The sequence below is a fragment of the Notechis scutatus genome, chromosome 3, assembly GCF_049901735.1.
Source record: "Notechis scutatus isolate UNSWTSFEM ecotype Mainland chromosome 3, rNotScu1.2, whole genome shotgun sequence".
Taxonomy (NCBI): domain Eukaryota; kingdom Metazoa; phylum Chordata; class Lepidosauria; order Squamata; family Elapidae; genus Notechis; species Notechis scutatus.
The window spans coordinates 112,863,446-112,889,941 of NC_142011.1; the positions used below are offsets into that span (position 1 = coordinate 112,863,446).

Below are 26,496 nucleotides of genomic sequence, written 5' to 3' on the forward strand. Positions count from 1 at the left end.
CAGGGCAGTTACACTGTGTCCAATGTTTTAATGTAATAATAATAATAATAATAATAATAATAATAATAATAATAATAATAATAATAATAATAATCTATCACCATCCAAATCACAGTGTTTCTCACGCTTTCTGGAAGTTCAATTATAAAGTCTATCACTATTTCCTCCCAAGGCTGGGTCAGCTCCGTCACTTGTTGCAACAATCCTGGTCTCTTCCCAGGTCTTGTTTTCATTGCGGCACACACTGCACAACTTTTCACATAGCTTTCTATGTTCTCCTTTACCCTTGGCCACTAAAACTGTGTTTTAACTAAATGTAGTGTTTTTAACAATCCAAAGTGGCCAGCTTGCTTGGTGTCATGATTCTGCTGCAGGACGTGGACTCACAGGACACTAGGGACATAGTTTGTCCCCCTTCCATGCTGGCCCTTCTCAATGTCAGCTTCCCCCTGTGGGCCCCAAACCATGGATCAGATTGTAGCTCCCTTTTTAGTTGGCCTGTCGGAGGACATACAGGACGAGTTGGTTCACGTGGAGCCGGCCCCGACCCTCGACGTTCTGGTGGTGCAATGCTTATGCATTGACGCCCGACTTCAACGGTGTAAGACTCGACATCCCATTCCGGAGCAGCCATCCACCTCAAGGCCACAGCATCCTGTACAACCAGCGCCCCAGGTCTCCCACAGTGCCGTGGCCAGGGCCGAGGAGCCGATGGAGTTGGGTGCAATCTGACCTCGTTTGACGGCCCAAGAACGCACACGGAGACTCCAGGGAGGCTTATGCCTATATTGTGGGGAGCCTGGACATTTTGCAAATTCCTGTTCTGTTAAATGACGGGGGGCACGCAAGCCAGTGCCCGAATTGAAACTTGATCAGTTGGGAAACGGGGCAGTCCCGGCCTCGGGAAAACCCTAGGTTGGGCATGTATCAACCAACCGCCACAAGTAGCGGGGGTGGACTCTGGACCCCCTCGCCATTTACTTCTAGACACTCAGGTTTTGTTGCTGTCCTGGTTGGAGGGGATTCCTGCAGTTGCGTTGGTGGACTCGGGGGCTACGACCAGTTTCATGGACCAGGCCTTTGCAACTCATTTTGACGTCCCCTTGGTTGTGGTGGAGCCTCCAATCAAGGTGGAAACGATTGATGGGCGGGAACTTCGTGGGGGACCCATTCGTTTTGCGACCCAGCCGTTGCCCCTGGTTATTGGGGACCATGAGGAGGCGATTAGTTTTTACATCACTGCTGACCTCCATCTCCTCTTGGTCCCCGGAATGGCCTGGTTACGGTTACACGATCCTCGGGTGGCATGGGCGCAGAACGCCATTTCGTTCCCGAGTGTAAAGTGGAGGCTTTGTGTAGTTGGGAACCCCCTCGTCGAGTGAAAGACGTTCAACGTCTCTTGGGGTTCGCTAATTATTATCGGACCTTCATCCCGGGTTTTGCCAAGCTGACGGATTCCATCACTCAGCTCCTTAGAAAGAAGGTCCCATTCCAGTGGGGGCCCCCATAGCAACAGGCCTTTGAGGCTCTCAAGAAGGCCTTCATCGCAGAACCTATCCTGAGGCATCCTGATCCACATCGTCCGTTTGTGGTGGAGACGGATGCGTCCAACGTGGCTATTGGGGCTGTGTTGTTGCAAGCCCCAGTGGATGGCGCCCCTCTTTTTCCCTGCGCTTACTATTCTCAGAAACTCACTCCTTCCGAGCTCAACTATACTATCTGGGAAAAAGAGTTGCTGGCTATCAAGGCTGCGTTTGAGACCTGGCGACATCATCTTGAGGGGGCCTGGCACAAGGTGAAGGTTCGGACGGATCATCGTAATTTGGAGCACTTGTCCACTGCGAGGAAGTTGAACCAGCAACAGATTCGGTGGTCGTTGTTCTTTGCCCGGTTCAACTTTTTTGTGATTTATATCCCCAGTAGTCAAAATCGGAGAGCAGATGCCCTGTCCCGTAAACCTGAGTACCTTTGTCCCGAGGACCCTCTTCCTCCACGTATGGTGCTGCCACCAGAATCTTTGGCCGTTATCCAGGAACTGGTGGATTTGCGGACTCGGATACGAGAGGCGCAGCGCTTAGATGCTTGGTCGCAGCAGAGAATAGGGGAAATTGGACCTGACTCCCCATGAACTTTGGAGGAGGGCTTATTACGACATCGGGGCCGGTTGTACATGCCCACGAGGACACTTAGAGCCCTCATCATGACTCAATGTCACAACAACCCTGCTGCCGGCCATTTTGGATTTTTTAAGACCCTTCATCTGGTCACACGGACTTTTTGGTGGCCTCGAGTCTGGCATGATGTCTATGCCTACGTCGCATCCTGTGTACCGTGCCGGCAAGCGAAAGCTGCGATGGGTGCGCCTCCTGGTCTCCTTCAACCACTGCCGACTCCGGACAGAGCATGGGGGGCAATTTCCATGGACTTCTTAACACATTTGCCCTCTTTGTCGGGATATACGATGGTGCTCGTGGTGGTTGAACATGTTAACCAAGATGGCCCACTTTATCCCCTGTCGGAAGTTACCATCGGCTCGTACTACTGCCCAGTTATTTTTGCAGCATGTGTCGGACAAGGTAGTTTCGGATCGCAGTGTCCAGTTTACCGCTCAATTCTGGAAGAGCCTAATGACCGCGTTACAGGTGCAGGTGTGCTTGTCGTTGGCGCACCATCCGGAGACTGAAGGTGGGACGGAGAAGGTGATTGGCATCCTCGCCCAATATTTGCGATGTTTTGTTAACCACTGACAGAACGATTGGGTGACTTATATCCCTCTGGCAGAGTTTGCCTTCAACAACTCCCAGCACACCTCCACTCACATGACACCATTTTACGTGAATGTGGGTTACCATCCGAGGTTTTTCCCATTGTCGATCTTGGATTCCCCAGTTCCCGAGATGCGGGACTTTTTGTCGGAACTGCATTCAGTTCACCAATTGATTTCACGGCAATTAGAACGGGCTAAGGAAGACTATAAAAGGTTCGCAGATCGTTCGTGCCGGGCGACGCCCCCGCTGGCCTTGGGAGACAGGGTGTGGTTATCCACAAAGCATCTACGAGTCGATCATCCGATTAAGAAGTTGGACCATTGAGTTTCCGGTTTGTCGGCTTCGCGAGCGGCAGGGATTTGCGAAGCTGCGCGATCCCTGCCGCGCTAGCCGCTTTTGGGGCTCCGACCCAGACGGGTACGGAGCTAGGCTGCCCTGCAGGGGCAGCTGAAGGTAGGGGGGATCCGGAGAGGGGTTTGGGGGTGTTGCAGACCCCCTCCCTGGCCGGTAGAACTTCCTTTTCCCAGGACGGTGCAGCGGCGGTCCGTAATGGCCGCCACAAAGAAGCTGGCAGCCGGGTAAGAATGCGCAGGAGGAAGTGGAGAAAGTGCTTGAAAGGAGAAAGTTTTTCTTGGCTCCTAGGACTCTAAGACATATTTAATAAAATTCCTGAAAAGTATGACTTTCTGAATAATACCTGCCAGAAGAGGAAAAAAGCGGCAGTTTGATGGTGCTGAAAGGATAGCTTACCCTCTTTTCCTACGGAATAAATAACTGGATATTAAGAAACCTATTTTTTTTAGGTGAAAATTGGTTTTAAGCGATGAGTGGGAAGAGAGAGGATTAAAAAGAAAATATTTGTATGCTAAGACTTTGTTGGAGGAGATGCCTTAAGGATTTGAAGACTAGAATATATTGCAAATAAGATTTTAAACAGATTTGGACTTTCTTTCTCTTTGATTGATATTACCCCAGAAGGAGAAAGTGAGAACTCTGCCTTGGTTTGGACTGACTGATAACTTTGGGACTGCTTTATTTTTTTATTTTCTTTGGAATATTCTGGTTGTTGTAAGAAGAAAGAAGGGGAAAAGAAAAGAAAAGATTTATAATGGCTTTTTCTGTTGAGGAACTAAGAAAAGAATATGAACAAGCAAAAAAAATGGTAAAGATGGTGTGGAAGAAGCTTTCCTTTTTTTAGAAATGGCGCTTGCTAACTATCAACAAACATTACAACAGATGAAGACAGCAGAGGAACAAGAAAGAAAAGAAGGAGCCATTTTTAATGAATCTCAGAATTTGATCAAGAAAGAAGGAAGAGAGAAAAGAAGAGAACTAAAGGACTTAAGATCTAAAAAAACATTTAAGAAAGGGAAAAATAAGGTGCAAAATCAATATGATGATAGTAAACAAAAGGGAAAAGGAACACGACAGAGAAGGGAAGCCAGTAAGGCAGAGGCTAGAAGAAGGGGGGGTAGAAAGGTTTGTTGGGAGAAGAAAGAAAGGGAAAAGGTGGAGAAAAGCTACAATGTTTTGAAATTAAATGAAAAAAAGGAATTTTTTATGGATAATGGATAAAGTATAATTTTTTCAAAAAGATTTTGCAAGGTACATAAGATGAGATAGTAGTATTGTAATGGTTTAAGAGTGGATAAGAGATTAAAATGTTAAAATGTTTAATAATGACTGGCTTTAAAATTTAATAATAGGGGAGGTTAGAATACTGTTTTAATTAAAGAGTTTAATAAGATTATGGTATTGATGTTATTATAAAATTTTTATTATAGTATTTGTTTTTAATATTTGGATTTATTGTCTAATTATGTATTTAATTATTTTGGATGTACTAGTTAGATAGAATGTACCAAGCAAAATCGGATTGGGTATTGGATGTTATCTTAAAGGTTAATTTGATTAATTTAGGGGGGAGATAGAAAGGCATCATACTCTGATTAATGATTTCAGGAGAAACTTATTTTCTTCTTTTTTATAAGGAATGAGACCAAAGGGATGATAAAAAATGGACAAAAGATACAAATATAATGATTCAAACTAAGATGATTAATTAAGATAGAATTAAGAAGAGTGAAATATGTGGAGAAGTTAATATAGAAGACTTAGAATGGTAAATAAAATAAGTAATGATATGTAAGATGAGCATGAAGATAATTGAAGTCCATGAAGAGAGAGATACCTGGGTCCAAGTTACTTTCCAAAAAGATTTTTTTTATGTTTTGTGTGTTGTGTGTATATGTTTTTTTGGGGGGGGAGAATTAGTAAAAGCTTGCAGAAATATAGAATGAGAATAATGGTAACTAAGTCAGAAAGAAATAGATGAAATAATAATAATGATATTGAATAAGAGTAAAGAGAAGTAAAGGGAAATTGAATAAGAGGTTTTTGTATGTTATATGGAAATGGTTTAAAACAGAATCATAATTTATCTGACTTGTTAAATTTACAATGAAAAAAGGTTTAAACATGTAATGAATAATGATAATTTGTGTGTTTTAAAAATTAATAAAACTTGTTTTAAAAGAAGTTGGACCATTGTTTCATCGGTCCCTTCCCTATCGAGGCGGTCATCAATCCCGTTGCTTATCGGCTCACCCTACCGCGCTCCATGAGCATTCATCCTGTCTTCCACCATTCCCTTTTGGTTCCTGACATCCCTTCGTGTGCTCTCCGTTCTCCCGCTGCTACGGTTCCTCCATCTGTACCCGGCGATGATCCCGCTGCTGACGACTCATTCGTCAGCATTCAGGATTCTCGCTGGCTGAAAGGACAGTTTCAATACTTCATCGAGAGGCTAGGAGATGGACCGGAGGTTCTTTCCTGGGTGGATGCTTCCACAGTCCACACCCCGGACCTTATCCGGAGATTCCATGAACCGCGTCCGGATCGTCAGACTTGGGGGAAGGGCCCTGCGGTGAGGGATAGTATTGTGGCTTGGAGGTTTGAGGCTGCTTTGTCAGAGGTCGAGAACTTGGTAAATGAGGAAGAGGAGGATTTGGCTCTGAGGTTTGAGCCTGCTTTGCTAGAGGACACAGACTTGGACGGTGAGGAAGGGGAGGATTTGGCTCTGAGGTTTGAGCCTGCTTTGTTAGAGGATTTGGAATTGCCTTCCTCCCCAGGACTTTCCTCCTCGGCAGGATCTTCCCCCCGATTGTGCCTCAGGTGTCGGCAGATAATCAGGAGAACGTATCAGAGCCTCTGACTGAGGATCAAGCCGAGGAATGCTGGCTTGATGCGAGGCAACAGCGCAGGCAAAAGTGTAAGTTGCAACATAAAAGGAAAGGATGAATTAGAGACTGAGATGAGGGACTGACACGCCCCACAGAGAATAAAAGTGGGTGTGTTAGTTCTGGATTCTTGTTTGGGACAACGTGTTAATTTGTGAGAGCAGCTCCGACGGATTCTGTGTGTGTGGCGTTAGCCTGTGATTTATGTTCTTGCTTTATTATCGGACTTGGCAGACAGCTTGTGTGAGACTGCCAAGGACTTGCCTGGCCAAAGGAATTTAACCCTGTCATTACTGGTCTTGTCTGCTTGTTCCTTTGGAAACTTGGACTTCTCACTTCGTTGGCACAGGTAAGAGATAACATCAAACTATATATCAAAGTACTTCTTCTTGATTTGGCGTTTCCAATTTGTCTTTACTACTAGTTTCCTCTTCCGATCCACCTAACTGTTCAAAGAAATCTTGTGCTTTAATTAACTTATCAATTTTCAGTCTTTTTTCATTCCAGGATGTCAAAATACCTTCTGGGATAATCCATTTAAATTGGATAATTTTTTTTTATTTAAATAGTTTGTGAGGAACTGATAGTCCTTCCTCTGTTCCCGGACTCTTCTTGGGATTTGTTTCAGTACAATTATTTCTCTGTCTTTATATTTTATTATCTTCTCCCTTGAAATCTTGTAGATTATGTCTCTGACTTTCCTCCTGGCAAATCTGATGTGGACCTCCCGAGGAAGTCTATGCTGTCTCACATAACTAGTATAAATTCTGTAGATATCATCTATTTCACTTATCATCTCATTCTTGTCTCTTTGGAGAAATTCCGCTAAGAGTTCGGCCATCACCGATGTTAAGTCCTCCTCCTTAACTTCCTCTACATTTTGGAATCTTAAGTAGTAAGAGGCTCTATCCATTGAGGTGGATTAAGGCCTCTTCAGTTTCTTTGTTGTGGCCCGTGATTTTTTTCTTCTGATTTTGGTTGGATTGTTGTTCAATTATCTTGATTTTTCCTTCATTCTTTTCAATTGATTCCTGGATCAGACCTATTTTCTTGTCCAGATTCCTAATTCCAGTTTTCATTTCCCCTATTTATGTTTTCAATTCAGTTTTTATTGATTCCCAGTCTGCTCTGCTTTCAATGTGATTTTTGGACATAGATTCTTATAACATTAAAATCGTACCTTGGATTGCTAATAAGCATGCTTGGACTGATTGAGCGCTAGTTGTGGTAGTTGATTTCTCAGGAGCCAACATTCCTTCAATTGTTCGTTGAGTAGAGGCTGCTGGACTGGATAATGCCACCGTTGGTGCAGGTTTTTTCCCGGTCTTAGTGGTAGTAATACTTGTCATATCTTTGATAGTTTTAGATTGTTTATCTATTATCTATTACCTATATATACTATCCCAAATTACCATCAATTTTATGAATAGTTAAAGAGTTTCTGATTTCCCCAATTAATGGTTAAAATGATTTTCTATCCTTACTCAAATTAATATAAGCTATCAATTATCTACTAATGTCTGTTATTTAATTCTTAATTTGACAGTAAGTTATTAATTTATTTCTAATAATCAGAATCTCTTAAATATTAATACCAAAATATTACTAGCCAATATCAATCTCTATGATTCAATACAAACAAATATCGCTCAATATCACTCAGTTATTGCTACCCAAAGTAAATATTTAAGTTTGTTTAACTGTTACACTTTCACCAGAATATGTCACTATCAATATGCAATTTGTCGTTCTTAACAGTCAAAGAAAGGGGGGAAATATATATAATATTACTGTAATAAATACTATAATAATTTCATTCGATCACAAAAAATCAATGGGGAGAATGTTGAGTAATTACCACTTCCTTTTATAAAGATCAACTAAAATTATCCAAACAAATTACTATATAATATCTTCGATATATAACTCTTGATTATACCAAAGTTTAAATACTTAGAATAAGAATTTTGTGTTATAAAAGTACCAAGAAAAGAAACAAAGGGACAGGTATATAGAGAAAGTAAGGAATCCTAAGCGATCTGATACTAAATAGATAAATAAATACAATTATATAATACAATATTTCTCCTGTGTATAATAGAATATATTCTATTATAGAATATATTCTATATAGAATATATTCCAATGTTCTTATAACTCAAAACAGTTCTTTCTTTCAGTCACAGATTTATCAATCTCTTCCACTCACAGTAAAACAGTTTACCAGAGTTTAATGTTCTCAATGGCCATCTACAAAAGTTGCACAGTCACTCCTCATTTCATTTGAGTTCCTATCAGATCACTTTTCTCTGTTCAAATAATCCTAGCAGTTTCGTTCTGAACTGTCAAAGGGAAATAGATCCTTCAAAAATATCCTCTCAATTCTCTCACCACACTCCAATTTTCTGTCAAGATTCCTCTTATTTTCTTGTTTTCACTGTTTTCCCAGCGTTAGGGGTGGTAAGCTAAATCACTGCTACCGACTTCCACTCTCACCCCTTTCACCCTGGGCTTCCTTGATACACGCAAATATCCATTCCAATGATCCACTATCCCAATTATAATCCAAACCGAATTTCCAACCTTGTTAGATTGCAACTCCTTCATCCACTATCATCTCGCTGCTTCCTTTCTTGATAGCTCATCGCGTCCTCGGGTCTGCTCGCAAAGGGCCACCTCGGACTTTGGGCTCTTTTCTTTGACGTTTCAGGATCGCAACCTCCCGAATTGCCTCCAAGAATTTCTCCTCACTTTGTTGATCCCTCCAGGACCCAACACCACCACGAACAGCTGTCCAGAGGCAAAAAACCCAGCACAGGAGATCAGAGCAGATTTCTCCTGCACTGCCACAATGCAACGTCACCAGAAGTCCCTGCCTTTTTCAATTCTATCATAATTATTTCCTTATTCAACATTTCTCTTTTTTCTTCAGATATTGGAGGTAAACCTTTCCCTTTTTGGTACCGATATATATTCTCATTCACTATTTTTTTCTGTCTATACAACCCTTCAAAATATTTTTCTGCAATACTTTTTTTTTCTTCCATATTATCAGGTTCCCATTTTCATCCTGCAATTGTTGTATTAATCTTTTCTTCTCTTTTTTTAATTTGTATGACAACCATCTTCCTAATGTCAACTCATAAAATATTTCTATGGTCTTTTTAGAATTGCCAACAGAAAGGGAGGGGGAGCAGTGCGGCAGCTTGCAAACTGAAAGTGCATTCCATAAATGTTTTCAAAGATAGTAACTAGTTGACTGAAGTTTCTGCCACACAAAATTCTAACTGGAGAGCATGATTGATGACTCTTGGCTATAGATGTGAAAATATAAATTAAGATACATCCAGGCGGTGGGTGAAAACCAGGGTCAAGGGTGACAATGAATTATGTGTCTCAGAGTCAACTACACCCAGGCAGTGCCAGATATGTTAACTCTCAATAAATCCTTTTTACCTGGTTTGTTAGCCCTTTCTTCCTGTGTCAGTAAATTTAATTTCTCCCTTCATTTTATCATTTTGTGGCTCTTTTTGTAGTGTGGGTTCCAATTTTTTGAGATCTTCCTATATTTTTTTGTTTCTGTTTTTCCTTATTTCTTCTAGCAATATATGCTATCATTATTCCACGTAGATAAGCTTTAGTAGTATCCCATAGATTCTGTAATGTTGTGTGTTGTTTCATGTTCTCCTTGAGAAATTATTCCAGTTCTTCTTTAATCATTTAGAAGTATTCTTTTTTCTTCAGAATCTGTGGATTTAATGTCCATCTTTTTTTTTCTTTTGGCCTTTCCAAATTACTTTCAAGGGATTATGATCCACCCATGTATTTGGCATAATTTTATTGTATCTGTGTTATTTCCCATTTCCTGGTTCATCTAAACCATATCTATCCTTGACCATGATTTGTGGGGATTAGATCTCCTGCAAATTTAATGTATTTGTCATCTCGAAAAATAACTTTGGTAGAGTTTTCCTTTTCTTCTTATTTTTTTTGTTACTTATATAATCATATAATCATTTTTAATGTCCACCACTGCATTAAAGTCACCCACTAAGTATATGTTCTCCCATCTTGTTTCTATTATTTTTCCATACAATTTACTATAGAATTCTTTCTGATTATCATTTGGAGCATAGATTACCACCAATAGCATTTGTTTTTGATGTACCATTACTTCAGTCATTAATATTCTTCCATTTAGGGAAGGGTGGAGTCCCTGGCAGTTGCTCAGAGGCAGCTTTCAAGTGTCCAGTCTCCCCGCCTTGACTCTGCCTCTCCACCAGGTTTTCCTGTTGAGGGGGGCTCTTCCCCAGCTTCCTCAATCTCTCTCCTTTTTACCACCATATAGTAGGGGCTCACTTATCTAACTGGATGACTCTAGTATTACTGCTTCCATCATCTTCGGCACTACCATGAATTGGATGGTTTCTTGGTGCTGGCCTATCTCTAGCTGCATAGTCTCTGTCAGGTGAATTGCTGGGAAGCTCCCTATCAGTGAGCCATCCACTTTCTCAAATTGCATGGTTTGGGACAGCTTTTTCACTCATATCCCCAGCTTCAGCACCATTTGCATGCTCATTAAACACTGGGTGCAGCCTAAGTGCCTTCATTTCTCCCCGAGCTCCCAACTTTGGCACTATGATCTTCACCAGGATTGAAAAGGAGCTGATGGCTCCACTTACTCCTCTTCATCCTCACTCTCGTAAAGGGTCAGCTGCTGGTCCTCCTCAGTTGGGGATCCCTCCCCCTCACTGATAGGGGAGGAAACTTCTATGACCTGGTGTGCCACATTTTACTTCTCTTGCTCCTTCTGCTGCAGCTTCTTTGCCTTGACAGTGGTAGGGGCCCTTGCTGCTGATCGGGGAGCAGTTGCCAGGTACTCAGCTGCCCTATGGCACTGCTGGCCATACTGGAAGCACAAGACAGCCTCATGGCCTAGGGTGTTGGGGAAACAGCTGCCTGGGTGGATGTGTTGTGGTTAGCCGGCAGCAAGTGCAGATGACTGAGGAGAGTGAGGACTCTGATGAGGGGCCAGGACCATCAGGGAGTGGACTGCTGCCTTCAGAGATTGTGGGGGCTGGCAGCAGTGATGAGGAGGTTCCCGAGGAGCCTGTGCCAAGTGGACATGAACAAAGGATTACTTGGAGGAAAGAACAATTACAGCAGCACAGGTGACTCAGGAGTAAGGCTGCAAGGTAATGGCCCCTCCCTCAACAGGATAAAAGCCAGGTTTGAAAAAGCATTCTTTGCAGAAAGCAAAGAAGCTCTGAAGTTCAACTTGTGGACATCTTAGTTCATGTTTGGAGAATCTTGTAAATTAGTTCTTATCTCTGGATTTTTGGCAGCATTGATGAACAACTTGGCAAGGTTCTTTCTTGTTGGAGCTAATTAGTGGAAAGCAGCTTTTTATCTGTAAAGGAACAGCATTTGTTATTAAACCTTGAAAGGTGAGAGCTGCTGCCTTTGTCTGTGTTTGCTCTTTGGGAACCTGGTTGGGTCAGAACAGGATGCTGGCCTCTGTCCCAGTAGGCATCTTTCTTGGCTCCTCTTTGGTTTGGCTTCAGGGATACCATGCTTCTTGTATTCTCTTATGTTGAGATCCACCACCGTCGCCATCCAATACCAATCATGGATCCAGTTGAGTATTCTTTGGGACAGGCAGGTGTGGAATAGCTCTCAATTAAAGCCATCTTTGAAATGGCAGACCAGTAGCTGCTCTGGCCAGTGCCTTAACTTGCCTGCAACTCTTCAGAACTCCTGGATGTATTCTTCCACCAGTCGGTTCCCTTGTCTAAGAGCCTGTATTTCTGATTCAGCTTTCCGGATTTGGGTCTCATCTTCAAACCTGTCTCTAAATCCTCTATGAAGTCATCAGTTTTCCCTAGCTCCAGTGCCTCTACATTGTAGAGGCCCATCACCCACTCTGTCACATCTCCTTTGAGGTTAGCAGTCATGGCATTCACCATTGCCACCTCATTGGGATAGGCTGGGACGTACTGGTCCAGGTGGGCTCATATCTTTGTCATTTGTGTTCTAATTTCTGGCTCTGCATTCATGCTCTGTATTTTATTCAAGATCTCCCTACATCTTCTTGTCAAAGTATTCTTCATATCCTGGGTTTCCAACGCAATTTCTTCCCAAGTTCTACTTATCTTTATTTTTGTCTCTTTTATTTCTTTTTGTCCAATAATCCAACAATCTTTTATTCAAACCAAAGTCACTTTTCAGGCAAAGAATTCAATGTCCAATGGTCAGGAGTCTTTGTATCCCCAAGTTAGTCAGTCTGTTCTTCTATATAATCCAAAAGTGGAATAAGACTATATTGAAACTTTCCAAGGTCTTTTTAATAATAAAAGTTTCCCTTTAAATCTTCCAAAGCCAGGTCTTTACAGGATTTTTAGGAATATATTGCACTTTCCTTTGACAGCAGGTGGCACTCTTGCATCAGTATTCACTTTATCTTGTCTTATTTCTTGTTCAAGAATTTTACTCAAATTCTCCAAATGTAAATATGATATTAACTTTTTATATATTCTAGCATTTTACAATGCATAGGCACAGCAATGTTTGTCCAATTTAAAAGTCCAATTTTCTGTATTTTTAGCAAATTTTCTGTTTTCTTCTTTTCCCTTCTATTTTAAAATCTTAAGATTTTACTCACAGTGTTAGGTCACTGCCATCTTGGCTGCCTCTTCTTCTTGCCATGGCACAGAGGGTAAAGAAAGCCCTGGGGCCCTGCAGGGGAGTTGCGTCCTCCCCTGGAAACTTGCAGGATGCCCCTCTTTTGCTTCACCTTTCCTCCAAGGTGGTTTTGGCTTTTTCTGGAGCCCATGAGTAAGGGGAAGCTGGTGCAGGAATGGAGAGCTCCGTTCCCTTGCAATTGATATCACCACAACGTCACTTCTGGTTTGGAAACTTTGGGACATACCTAATAACTTCAAATAATCCTGCCAAAATTTAGACATAAACTGCACCCTTGATCAGAGCTAATTCTCTCCAGGGCTCCATGCTCAGAAAGAGTTTTGCTAGAGTTCATGCCGAGAATATTTTGGGGCAAGTCATGAAATGCAGCTGCTTACAGAAGAGGTTGGTAATGACCAAAATCATGGTGTTTCTGAAACTTTTTAGTAGTTCCACAATAAAGTACATTGGACTCTTGCCTGCTGAAGACCTCTTCCAATCCACTATATACCTCAGGATATGAGAAATTGACCCTGTTGGTGAGTAACTGCCACATCTTCCCCTTTCACTATCTTAATAGCGGGTGTGTGGCAATTCAGCTTTACTTTATGGGCTTTATGGGCCTTTTCTCAGAGTGCCTAGAATGAGCTGGAAGGGACCTTGGAGGTCTTCTAGCTTCCTATACCATTTCAGATAAGTGACTATCTAGACTGTTCTTTAAAATATCCAATGATGGAGCGCCCATGATTTCTGGAGGCAAGCTGTTCCACTGGTTAATTGTCCTCACTGTTAGGAAGTTTCTTCTTAATTCTAGGTTGCTCCTCTCTTTGATTAGTTTCCAACCATAGTTTCTTGTCCAGCCTCTGGTGCTTTGGAGAATAATTTGACCCCCTCTGCTTTGTGGCAGCCCATCAAATACTGGAATACTGCTATCATGTCACCCCTAATTCTTCTTTTCTTTAGACTAGCCAAGCCCAAATCCTGCAGCCATTCTTTATATGTTTTAGTCTCCAGGCCTTTGATAATCTTAGTTGCTCTTCTCTGAACTTTTTCCAAAAACTCAAAATCGTTTTTATAGTATGGTGACCTAAATTGGTTGCAGTATTCCAGTGTGGTCTTACTAGGGTTTTATAAAGTGGTACTAATACTTCATGTGATCTTGATTCTATGCCTCTATTGATACAACCCAGGATTAATTTTTTTTGGCTGTTCCTGCACACTGCTGGCTCATATTCAAGTGATCATCCACTAGGACTCCAAGGTCGCTCTCACAGTTACTGTTTTTGAGCCAGGTCTCTCCTAATCTGTACTTATACCTTTAATATTTCCTGCCTAAATGTAAAACTCTGCTTTTCCCCACACTAAAATTCATTTTGTTGGATAGGGCCCATTGTTCAAGTTTAACAATCTTTTAAAAGTTTCTTCTTCCAGGGTATTGATGGGTTCTATTTTTTCAGCCAGGAAACCCCAAGTATTATCGGGTCAGTCATACCAGAGCCCACGATAAAGCTTATAGTTTCCTTGTAGGACTGTATCTTTAATTTTATGCGTACTGTTAAAAATGTGGCAGGGCTCTGCCTGCTAGGGTCCCATCCACTTGGGAGAATGCTAGGAAAATACATATATACAATGTACCATGGATTCATTGGAAGGAAAACTTCATAACAGAATAGCTTCATATTTGAGGACGCTTTTTGCAAACAGTAATTGCAAAATGATGTCATATCAATATTTTTCCAATCAGGTATTACCCCCCCCTTCCCTAATAGCAATATAATGTTTGCACAGTGCTGTGGTAACTGGATTATAGAAAAGGGGGATTTCCCTTCTAAACAATGCTTATCGAAGGTGTCTGGATCAGGACACACAAGCCCAGGTGGGAGCAGGACTAATGCAAGCACTGAATCCAGGAGCCAGAATTCTGCCAATGAGAACATCACCATCTACAAATTTTACCCAACTGTAGTATTACAAAAGGAAAAACAAAAATCACTTTGCTTTGGTTTCAAATAAATTGGTACTGAGCTGGAAATAATCAGCTCCTTTAACCAGCTGCTGCTGTAAATTTGAACTTCTAAATTGAAAAACATTCAGATAGAGCTATGATTAATCTCATCCCTTATTTTTCTACTTACCTTGTTATTCATTTCCTCACTCTCTTTTTTGCAAGTTATGCCCTTTCCTTTGTGCTTTTGATTTGTTTTCCTTTTTAAATCTTATTGTTAATCTGTTACAATTAGGTTAAGTTAAATGAGGAATCTAGCAATAAATGAATTATTGCTAGATTCCTCAGCACTTGAAGACTTGAACGGGTTTTGGGTTTGTTTTGTCCTCTTTTGTTTTATTGGTAAAGTCCTTAGCTGGAAAGGGATTATCTGCTATCTTCTGTATAGTTTCCTTGGCTGATCATAAATAAATTAAACAAATTAACAGATTTAGAATTAATTAGTAGATACTTGGATGGGAGATGCCCAAGAAAGAATAGACTGTAGATTAGACTGAGAAACTCTCAGAGGGCAATGGCAAACTATTTCTGTATGATTGTCAATACAATCCAGAAGGGCAAGTTAAACAGGTTCAAATACAAAGTTATAGTATTTTGTTGGTAAAAATCCAAAGCCCATCTTGCTGATGAATGTACTGGAGATCTAGCATAAAATTTGCAAAATCTGAATTACAAGTGGTGCTTAGGAATTAAAGTACCTGAGACTCAAAATGATTATTCTCATTTTATCACATCATGCCTAGATCTAACTGCAACTGATGATACTAAAGATATCAGCGCTGAGTTTACAGATAGCATTGAAGAGGAAGTACAGAATGGCTCTCACCTACAGGTAAATCCTCAAAGCATTCAAAATGGGATATCTGCAATGGTGGTAAGAACAATGATGTGAACTATGCAAATTCTGAAAGTTTGGGGAACAAGGTGAACTTGAATTATTAGTACACAAGGGTAGATACAATATAGTTGCTGTTACTGAAACTTGGTGGGATGAAACCCATGACTGGAACATACTGATGGAAGGATACAAGTATTTAAAAAAATACAGATGCCATAAAAGAGGAGATGGAGTTGCATTATATGTAAAAGAATTGCAACAGAAATGTATGAAATCAAAGACAAAAATCTCCTAGGATGCATATGGGTCAATATATAAAAAAAGAATGACATGGCCATAGGTGTATACTACAGGCCACCCAACCAAGCAGGAAAAAAAATGTACTTTTTGCTAACCAACTAACAAATATATGTAGGAAACACACTACATTAATAATGAGGGACTTTAATTACCCTGATATAAACTGAAAGCCTAATTCTGCATCAACTGAGAGATTGAACAAGTTCCTGACCAACCTTAGCTAACAACTTTGCCATCTGAAAGGTAGAGGAGAGAATTAGAGGAACAGCCATACTGGACTTAATTCTTACTAACAGAGAAAGGATAGAGGGAGTTGAAACCACAGGAACCTTGGGTGAGAGTGACCATGTCATACTAGACATGCAAACACAAGCAATAGAATACAACAATACTTAGATTTTAAAAGAGCTGATTTTTAACAAACTCAGGCAGAACTTGGGAAAGATTCCTTGGATGAAAATCTTTAAGGAGAAAACAACCCAAGAAGCTTGGGAAACTGAAAAATATGATCATAAAAGCCCAATTGAGCTGAAAAGCCCACTACCACTGAAAAAGAAAAACAGGAAATCCAAGAAGAAACCAGCATGGCTGCACAAAGATCTCTCTGACAAATTTAAAGACAAAAAGGACATGTACAAAAAATGGAAAGAAGGACACATAACTAAGGGAGAATATCATCAGATAGCTAGAATCGGCAAAGATGAAGTCAGGAAAGCAAAGGCTCAGAATGAACAAAGACTTGCAACAAAAGTCAAAGATATTTAAAAAAAAATCAAGGAAAGTGGGTCCACTAAAGAGAGAAGACAGCAAAGAAGTAACAGGCAGCAGAGAGAAAGCAGAACTGTTTAACTCATTCTTTGCATCGTGGTCTTCACACAAAGAGAAACTATAGCTCAACCTTCCAAGAACTTAGTAATCAATGGACATTGCATGGTGGCCACAAATGCAGATACAATCTCGATATGAGAAAGATGCTAAAATGTATGGTTTTAATAAAGAATTAACAGAATTGGACCAGATACTAACTGGAACGGATGAAAAACTGATAAAGAAAATATATTGTTACTTATTAGGTATTAAATTTGAAAGTGAGCAGGTAAAGGAGACAATGATTGTTTGGGCTAAACATTTTGGATATGCAATAGAACTGGATAAATGGGAGAAATTGTGGGTAGAAATGTTAAATTGACTATGTCAACTGCATATAAAGAAAATTTGTATAAAATGTTCTATAGATGGCATTTTGCACCAACAAGTCTGGCAAAAATGTTTAAAGATATATCTGCTAAATGTTGGAAGTGCAGTCAGATACCTGATTCATACCACCATATGTGGTGGACATGCCCAAAGGCTAAAAAATATTGGACAAAAATATATACTTGGTTGGAAAAAATGATAAATCAGCATATAGACTTGAAACCAGAAATATATTTATTGGGCATCCTGCCAGAAAAATATGATAAAAAATATGATATATTTGATTTTACATGTATTAACTGCAGCCAGAATTGTATTTGCACAACAATGGAAGTGTGACGAGATCCCGACAGATGAGAATGTAAAGAAAATATTAGAACGTGCAGAAATGGATAGATTAACACTATTAAGGAAAAAGAAGAAACTGAATATTTCTTGATATGGGACCTATTTTACTATAGATAATAAAAACAGAAGTTAGAAATATGGGGATATAAAAAGGATAAATGTTAAAATGGAGATTTGTTAAGGTAGATAAGTTAAATATTATTGTTATTATAATATTAATCTTATTTGATGAATACTACTGTAAACATCTTGACTATGATTGCCTTAAAACAATTGTACCCAGACAACAAACTGTTTGATTGAAATTGAATTTTTATATGTTATATAAATAAAACAAATAAAAAAAGAAGTGATGGAGTTGAAATTACAAGAACTTTGGTTGAGAGTGACCATGTCATATTAGGATTCAGTACAATGCCAACACAAGTAAAGAACATAATGATACCAGAGTCTTACATTTTAACAGAGCTGATTTTAACAAATTCAGAGCTTGGAAAAGATTCCTTGGATGAAAATTCTAAAGGAGAAAACACCTGAAGAAGCTTAGGAAAGTGAAAAATATGATCATAAAAACCGAGTCCAGCACAATACCACTGAAAAAGAAAAGCAAGAAATCCAAAAAGAAACCAGCATGGTTGCACAAAGGTCTCTGGTAAACTGAATGACAAAAAAGACAAGTACAAAAATGGAAAGATGGACAGATAACTAAAGCAGAATATCAGCAGATAGCCTGAATCTGCAAAAATGAAGTCAGGAAAGCAAAGGCTCAGAATGAACAAAGATTTGTAACAAAAGTCAAACATAATTTTAAAAAGTTTCTTTCAACATATGAATAACAAGAAAAAAGTCACGGAAACAGTCAGTCCACTAAAGAGAGAAGATGGCAAGAAGTAACAGGCAGTCAAGAGAAAGCAGAGCAGCTTAACTCATTCTTTGCATCAGTCTTCCAGCAAAAAGAAACTATAGCCCAACCTAACCTAAACGTAACTATGTTTAGACAAAATAAAAGACAAAGACAAAATAAAATAATAAAAAAACAGATCTGTGAACATCTAGAAATAAACAAAATTATAACTAGTAGCCAGCATGGGGTTGTTAAAAACAGATCATGCCAAACCAATCTTATTTTATTCTTTGACAAAGTGACTAAATTAGTAGACTATCAAAATGTTTTGGACATAGTATATTTAGACTTCAGTAAGGCATTCAATAAGTAAGTAAGTAAGTAAGTAAGTAAGTAAGTAAGTAAGTAAGTAAATAAGTAAGGCATTCAGTAAGGCAGTAAGATGCAGTGGCTCAGTGGCTAAGATGCTGAGCTTGCCAATCGAAAGGTTGGCAGTTCAGCAGTTCGAATCCCTAGTGTTATGTAACAGGATGAGCTCCCATTACTTATCCAGCTTCTGCCAACCTAGCAGTTCGAAAGCATGTGAAAAATGCAAGTAGAAAAATAGGGACCACCTTTGGCAGGAAGGTAACAGCGTTTTGTATGCCTTTGGCATGCAAGCCACATGACCATGGAGATGTCTTTGGACAGCATTGGCTCTTCAGCTTTGTAATGGAGATGAGCACTGCCCTCTAGAGTCGGGAATGACTAGCACATATGTGCAAGGGGAACCTTTACCTTTACCTTTTAACATTCAACAAAGTAAACCACCACCTACTTCTTGGTAAGCTAGAAAAAAAATGGAATAGATAGCATCACAAGCAGATGGATTTGTAAGTGGCTGACAAACTGTGCTCAATGAGTAATCCTTAATGTTACTACATCTACATGGAGGGAAGTAAGCAGTGGGGTGCCACAAGGTTCCATTTTAGACCCAGTACTCTTCAATATCTTTATAAATGACTTATATGAGGGAATAGAAGGTGAACTGATCACATTTTCAGATGATACAAAGCTGGCAGGAATAGCCAACACCCTAGATGATAGCAATAGTACTTAGACTTATATACCACTTCACAGTGCTTTACAGCCCTCTCTAAGCAGTTTACAGAGTCAGAATATTGCCCCCAACAATCTGGGTCCTCATTTTACTGACCACAGAAGGATGGAAGGCTGAAGATCTAGATGGATCTTGACAGACTTGAACACTGGGCCCTATCTAACAAAATGAAATTCATTGCAGAGAAAAGTAAGATCTTACACATAGAACCCCCAAAAGAATACCTACAGATTAGGTGAAACCTGACTTAAAGCAGCAACTATTAGAGGGATCTTGGAGTCCTAGTGGACAATCAATTAAATATGAGCCAATAGTGTGCAGTCAAAAAAGCCAATGCAATCCTAAATTGCATTAACAGATGGATTGAATCAAGATCACATGAGGTACTAGTACCACTTAATAAAGCTTAATAGACCACAGCTAGAATACTGCATCCAGTTTGGGTCACTACAGTCTAAAAAGAATGCAAAGAAGAGCAACAAAGATGATGGGGGACTGGAGGCTAAAACATATGAAGAAGCATTGCAAGAACTGGGCACAGCTAGTCTAGTGAAGAGAAGGATCAGGGGTAACATGATAGCCGTGTTGCAATATTTGAGTGGCTGTCATAGAGAGGAGGGGGACAATCTACTTTCCAAAGCATGTGAAGGCCAGACAAGGAACAATGGATAGAAACTGGTCAAGGAGAGATTCAACTTAGAAATAAGCTGAAATTTTCTGACAGTGAGAGCAATCAACCAATGGAACAGCTTGCCTTCAAAAGTTGTGGGTGGAGTGTGGTGAATCACTGGAGGCTTTCAAGAAGAAACTGGACAGCCACTTGCCAGAAATGTTATAGGATCTCCTGCTTAAGCAGAGGGGTGGACTAGGTGACCTATAAGGTCCCTTCCAATTCTGTTATTCTGTTCTGAAGTCTCTATCATGTTTCTTAGGAGCCATGTAATTGGCAAGGTGTGTGAAGGCCCAATTTGCTAAGTGTCAGAGTTTCCCCAGATAGATCCCTTAGGAAAGAAAGGCCCTTGACTCCATTTGATTGAAGTGATAAGTTATTTTACTAAAGGACACTGCTTGCAGGCTAGATCTAAGTTTCCCACACAAAAAAGGTACAAAATGTTTCCCCTCATCCCAGCCCTCTCCCCATGACCAGTCCATCTTCAACTAATGAAGATCTGCTAAGGTCTTTTGAGAACACTGAGATGTTTGGATTAATCCACATTCTTTTTTCAGGGTGCATGGCCTTGGGTACAGGCACAAACTGGTTCCAAGCTGCCGTATTCTTCAAATCACCTGGAAAGAATTCAAGGATAATACTGATAATTTTTTGACAGTTACAGAGCACTAAACTATATTCAGCTGGTTAGCAAGCTTTTTATAGCATACAAGACCTGTCATCAAGGATTTATTTTCTGCATTCACATTTGGATTTCTTTCAATAACTAAGTGCAGTCAGTGACAAATATGGTGAACTTTTCACCAAGACATTTTTATTTACCATACAGCATACAGGGAAATCTACACAATGCTGTCCGACAGCCTATATTGCTAGTTCATTCCACTTGGTGTCATTTTCTTTGATCCTTGGTGCACCATGGGGGGAGAGGGTGAATTAGATTCAGAAACCAGATTTAGGAGAAGACCTCCAAGGTCCTTTCCATCTCTATTATTCTGAAATTTGAATGGATGTAAACAGTGGTGGGATTCAAATATTTTTGCCACCGGTTTGGTGGGTGTGGCTTGGTGGGCGCGCTTGTACGCGCACACACAATTTGCGTGCATGTGCGCACCAAACATGCACTTTGCACAGGCACAGAGGCATTTGCACAGGTGCAGAGGCATTCTAACTAGCCTCCTGCAAGCCTGCACGATGCTGGTCACTTCAGCAGCTGCCACATGGCACTATTCTGTGCCGCGCAAAGCAGCTGCGCTTCAAATTCAACAGATAAAAGTGAGTATGAGAACATGGGTGAGTGGGTGGGTCCAAAAGCAGAGCGGCGGAGAGAACCGGTTCGGTCTCCATTGCTTATCGCTGCTACCGGCTCACCAGAACCAGGCCGAACTGGTAGAATACCACCACTGGGTGTAGCATAAACACCAACTTTCAGGAAGCCAGATTTTTGAAAAAATGTTCAGTGCTATCTATTCATTCAATTTATTCAAATTCTCAGTCTGAACATTTTTGTATATAATGCAGGAAAGAAATATTTCCACAACTAGCATAGCAAAGTATACCATTAACTACAAACTATGTCCTAGAAACAAAATTTCAGAAAAATCCTACATAATCCTACATGCTTTTACTGTCCTCTAGACTGACTGTGACAAAACCAGTAGCTACTGTGATATGCTGCATAAAATTATCATATCTTCATTAGCTTAATATCCAGGCCATAATGACTCTTTTTATTTCAAATATTGTCTAATTGTTCAGAGCAATTCAGGCTCTTATCAAGTCACCAGGTGTTGTTTAATAGCAAAAATTGATAGAAGTTCAGTTGGAACAGTTTGACTTGATTAAACTTCCTTTAATGTTTAATGTTTAAACAATAACTGATAATTTTCCTGTTTATTTCTTTCTTCCTATATTTCCTATGGTCTCTACATAGAAGATATAGTGCTAACAGTCTCAGTCTTCAACATGATTTATCTAAATTAATAAAATTTCACCTGTGTTGGCCGTGTTTAACTTCTTTTAATCCATTTTGTTTTATTTATTTTAGCTTTTATTTTATTTCTGTTTTTTATTATATAAGTCTAATTAATGGCTGAAATAAAACTGACTGACTACCGTTTGTCTCTTAGGCAAATAATGTAGATTACAAAATATTGCTGTAGTTTAGCAAAAACATGGATACTCCCAAATCCCCTATGTCAGATTTAGCCATTTATTTTCAGAAGATTTAGATTATGTCATTAGGAATAACTTTTTTATTATATCTGCACATTCTAGAATGTTAAGAAGGATATTGATGACAATCTGATGAGTCATTCCAGTTATCCTGCTCTACTGACTTTGAAGAGTGAAGACAACCCGCAAGTGATGCTTCAGTCTCCGAAATCTATGGTTCAGCATGTTTTGGAACAGAAAAAGAAACTAGAAGAAGAGCTACAGGAGTTTAAAGAGCAGATTGAGGAAGCTGGGTTCTCTTCCATTTCTCAGCTAAAGTAAGTCAGACTGACACCAGAAAATATCTGGGCATCCAGCAATCTGAGTTCTTATCAGAGAGCTCAATACATTTCAGTATAGAAACATAAAAACTATTAGGCTTGCCCCAGCTGGGGTCCTTAGGAAAGAAAGACCCTCGACTCCATTTAGTTGGAATGATAGGTTCTTTTACTAAAGTTAAGGGGTCGCAGCTAAAGAAAAGCTAGATATGAATATTCCTGTGCAAAGGTTACACTTTCCCCCTTTCCTCAACCCTCCCTCGTGACCAGTTCATCAATGTCCAATGACTTTCAGATAATTTGAAAACGGCTTGGCTGTTTGGTGTGACTCAATGCAGTTTCACATTTGTTCTCAGGCCAGTGTCCTTGAAGAAGACTGGTGTATTCTGAGCTTGGCACCTCTGGATTCCATTAAAGCTGTCACCTTCACCTTCCCACCTTTTATCTTTATGTTCCCATCACTTTACATTCCCTTGACCTTTCCCCGCCTCCCTTGCATTTTATGACAGGATGCCAGCAAAGCATAGAAGCTGCAGATGACATCTGACATTCTGCCCCCCTTTTCAGAGACATTAGTCCTATATGAAGAGAAAAAAATGGGAAGGGAGAGAAAAGAGAGAGAGTAGGCTTAATTTGTTGGCATTCAATGAGGTTTATCTGGGTGTCTATCATGGAACTTTCGAAGAAGTTTTGAGACACATGTGTTGAATGTCTACCATTCTATCTCTGACAGGGGAAGACTTTCCAAGCTACTAGATATTGGATTTTTCCTCTGTGTGTGCAAGAATCTAAAATGTCTTTGACTTCAAAGAGTTGCTCTCCTTCAATCAGGATGGGATCAGGCAGTGATTTCATGACAGGGCATAAAGGATAGCTGGTTGATTGTTTTAGTAAGCTGCAATAGAATACCGGATGAATGCATCTACGGGTTTTTGACAGATCAAGTTGCACTGTTACTGGATTAATAATTTTGCTGATGGGGAAAGGACCAATGTACTTTGGACCTAACTTCTTTAAAGATTGTCTGGATTATAGGTACTTAGTAAACAGGTAAACTTTGTCACCAAGTCTGAATTCTTTTGGTTTAGAGCGTTTCTTGTTGGCTTGTTTTTATATGATTCTCAAGCTTTTTCAAACACTTTCTGGACTACTGGCCAGTGTTTTGTGATTGTGAAATCCATTCACTAGACTTGTGGTTTGTGGTGTAACTTGAGGCAATTCAAGGATAAATACAAAATCCTGCCCAGAGGCCACTTTAAAAGTAAATCCCATGCTGTCATGTACAGTGTTATAATATGCAACCTCAGCAAAAGGAAGGTCTGTTCAATTATTTTATTGATAATTAATGTAGCATCTCAGATATTGTTCTAGGACCCCATTTGTATGTTCACATAGCCCATTCATTTTTGAAAGGTGGGAGGAGCTAAGCCCCTTCATGATTCCTAGTAATTTTAGGAATTCATGCCAAAAGAACGAAGTGAATTGAACGTGAGATCTAAAATGATTGATTCTGGTGCCCCATGAAGTCTGTATAGATGTTGCATGAATAGCCTAGCTAAGGTACATGCTGATGGGATTTTTTGGCAGGGCACAAATGTACTTGTTTAGAAAACAAATTGGTTATCACCCAAATTACTGTGTTTCCAGAGCTTTCCAATAGCTCCACTATAAAGTCCATTGAGATCTCTTTCCAGGGTACTTGGGTTGGAGGATTCCCAGTGTTTTTCCTTGGTGTCTTTTGACTGAGGCACAAACAGGATGGCTACATAGGTTTCTGTGTTCTTTTTGAGTGATGGCCACCAGAATTGACTATTTTTATTTTATTTATTTATTTTATTTGTCAATTGCTTACAAGATAATAGGTATAAGTATATACATAGTTATGAATACATGAAATGGGTACATATAAGAAAAATAAAAGAAACAATAGGACAGGGACGGTAGGCACGTTGGTGCGCTTATGCACGCCCCCTGCAGACCTCTTAGGAAAGGGGTGAGGTCAATAGTAGACAGTCTAAGGTTAAAGTTTTTGGGGGTTGGGGAAGAAACCACAGAGTCAGGTAGAGTATTCCATACATTGACCACTCTGTTGCTGAAGTCGTATTTCCTGCAATCAAGTTTGGTGCGGTTAACCTTGAGTTTGTATCTATTGTGTGCTCTTGTGTTGTTATGGTTGAAGCTGAAGTATTCATTGACAGGTAGGACATTGCAATGTATGATTTTATATACTATACTTAGATCAGACCGAAGACAGTGTAATTCAAGGTTTTCTAGGTCTAGAATTTCAAGTCTGGTGGCATAAGGTATTCTACAATGAGTAGAGGAGTGGAGAACTCTTCTTGTGAAATATTTCTGGACTTTCTCAACTGTGCTAATATCAGATACGTAATGTGGGTTCCAGACTGATGAGCTGTATTTGAGTATTGGTCTAGCAAATGTTTTGTATGCTCTAGTTTTAGTGTGATATTACCAGAGAAAAAGCTACGTAGGATTAGGTTAACAACTCTTTTAGGTTAACAACGCCTTTTTGGCTATGTAGTTTACAGTGGGCTCTAGCACTTAGATCATTTGAGATGAGTACTCCAAGATCCTTGACAGAGCTTGGATCATCAACAAGATCTTGACTATTCAGCTTGTATTTTATTTTCTGATTTTTTTTTGCCAATATGTAAGACAGAGCATTTATTTGTTGAGATTTGAAGTTGCCATTTGTTTGACCATTCTGATACATAGTCAAGATCTTTTTGAAGGGTAGCAGTATTGTCTGTGGTATTGAACAGCTTTACATCATCAGCTAAAAGAACGCAGTTGCTCTTAATATGATCACAGAGGTCATTTATGTAGAGTATGAAGAGAGTTGGCCCTAGAACACTGCCTTGGGGGACACAACTATTGACAGGCACAGAATTTGATAGGACACTCCCAAATTTGACCATTTGTTGTCTGTTTGACAGGAATTCTTCTATCCAGTTACGCAGTTGTCCAGAGATACCATAAGATTTTAGTTTTAGGAGTAGTTTGTCATGTACCACTGAATCAAAGGCTTTACAGAAGTCTATGTAGATTGCGTCTATTGCTTTGCCCTGATTGAGTTGTGTAGTCCATATGTTTTTGCAGTGTAAGAGTTGCAGATTACAGGATAGTTTTTTCCTGAAATCAAATTGTTTATTGGAGAGTAGGTTGTTTGTCTCTAAGTGGAGGATAATGGATTGGTTAATAATTGATTCCATGACTTTACAGGTGATGCAGCATAAGGAGAGTGGTCTGTAATTTTCAACTAGGCTGGGGTCTCCCTTTTTGAAGATGGGGATGACCGTGGCTTGTGACCATAGGTTAGGCAAGGAGCTGGTCCTGAAAGATTTTTCAAAGATTATGCTTAGAGGTTCATGAGATGTAAGTTTTTTTACAGAGCTAAACTGTTTTTGAGTCATGGCTTTTTTGGAGGATGACAGTGGCTCTCGAGGACATGTTTTGCCTGCTACCCATGCTAAGCCATCACATAGTGTGCACTTGGCCTGGTGGGTTTTAAACCATTTATCTTTCTCTAATTCACCTTTCAGCACAGCAATCAAGTTGTCCACAACTTGAGTTTTAAGCTTCCCTTGCCCCTTGTGATGGCTGGGACTACCAGCTGCTGAGATGGGATAACTGGTCTGATGACTTCAGGTTTGGAGCTATTATATTATGGGAGCCTTGATAGAGCATCAGTCAGAAAGTTTTTTCCCCTCTAGGTAATACCATAACATTAAATGGTTAAAATTTTGGCCCTACTGGACTTGTTTAGGGGACAGGTGTCTCCAGGGCCTCTAAAGTTTTCTGGTCTATCCACATTTCAAATGGAGCTTTGCTTCCCTCTAAGAAATGTCTCCAAGTTAGAAGTGCCCAATGCACTATGTAGGATTCCTTCTGCCACAGCACCCATCCAAGCTCAGTCTCAGTGAGATTTTTGGAGATGTAGATGCATGTTCATTTTTCTGTAATAAAACAGCCTCATGGCTACATCGCTAGCATCAGT

The 26,496-nt window shown here is 39.9% G+C and overlaps 1 protein-coding gene across 19 annotated transcripts in view; it reads left to right on the plus strand.

Annotated features, from left to right (window-relative positions):
- PDE4DIP (phosphodiesterase 4D interacting protein) overlaps positions 1–26,496 on the plus strand; it is a 197,493-nt gene that overhangs the window by 163,741 nt on the left and 7,256 nt on the right. For all 19 annotated transcript variants that reach the window (XM_087962501.1, XM_087962503.1, XM_087962500.1 and 16 more), the window contains 2 exons: positions 15,437–15,525; positions 22,267–22,481. In XM_087962501.1, coding sequence (XP_087818627.1) covers positions 15,437–15,525; positions 22,267–22,481 — 304 coding nt within the window. The remainder of the gene's footprint in view (positions 1–15,436; positions 15,526–22,266; positions 22,482–26,496) is intronic.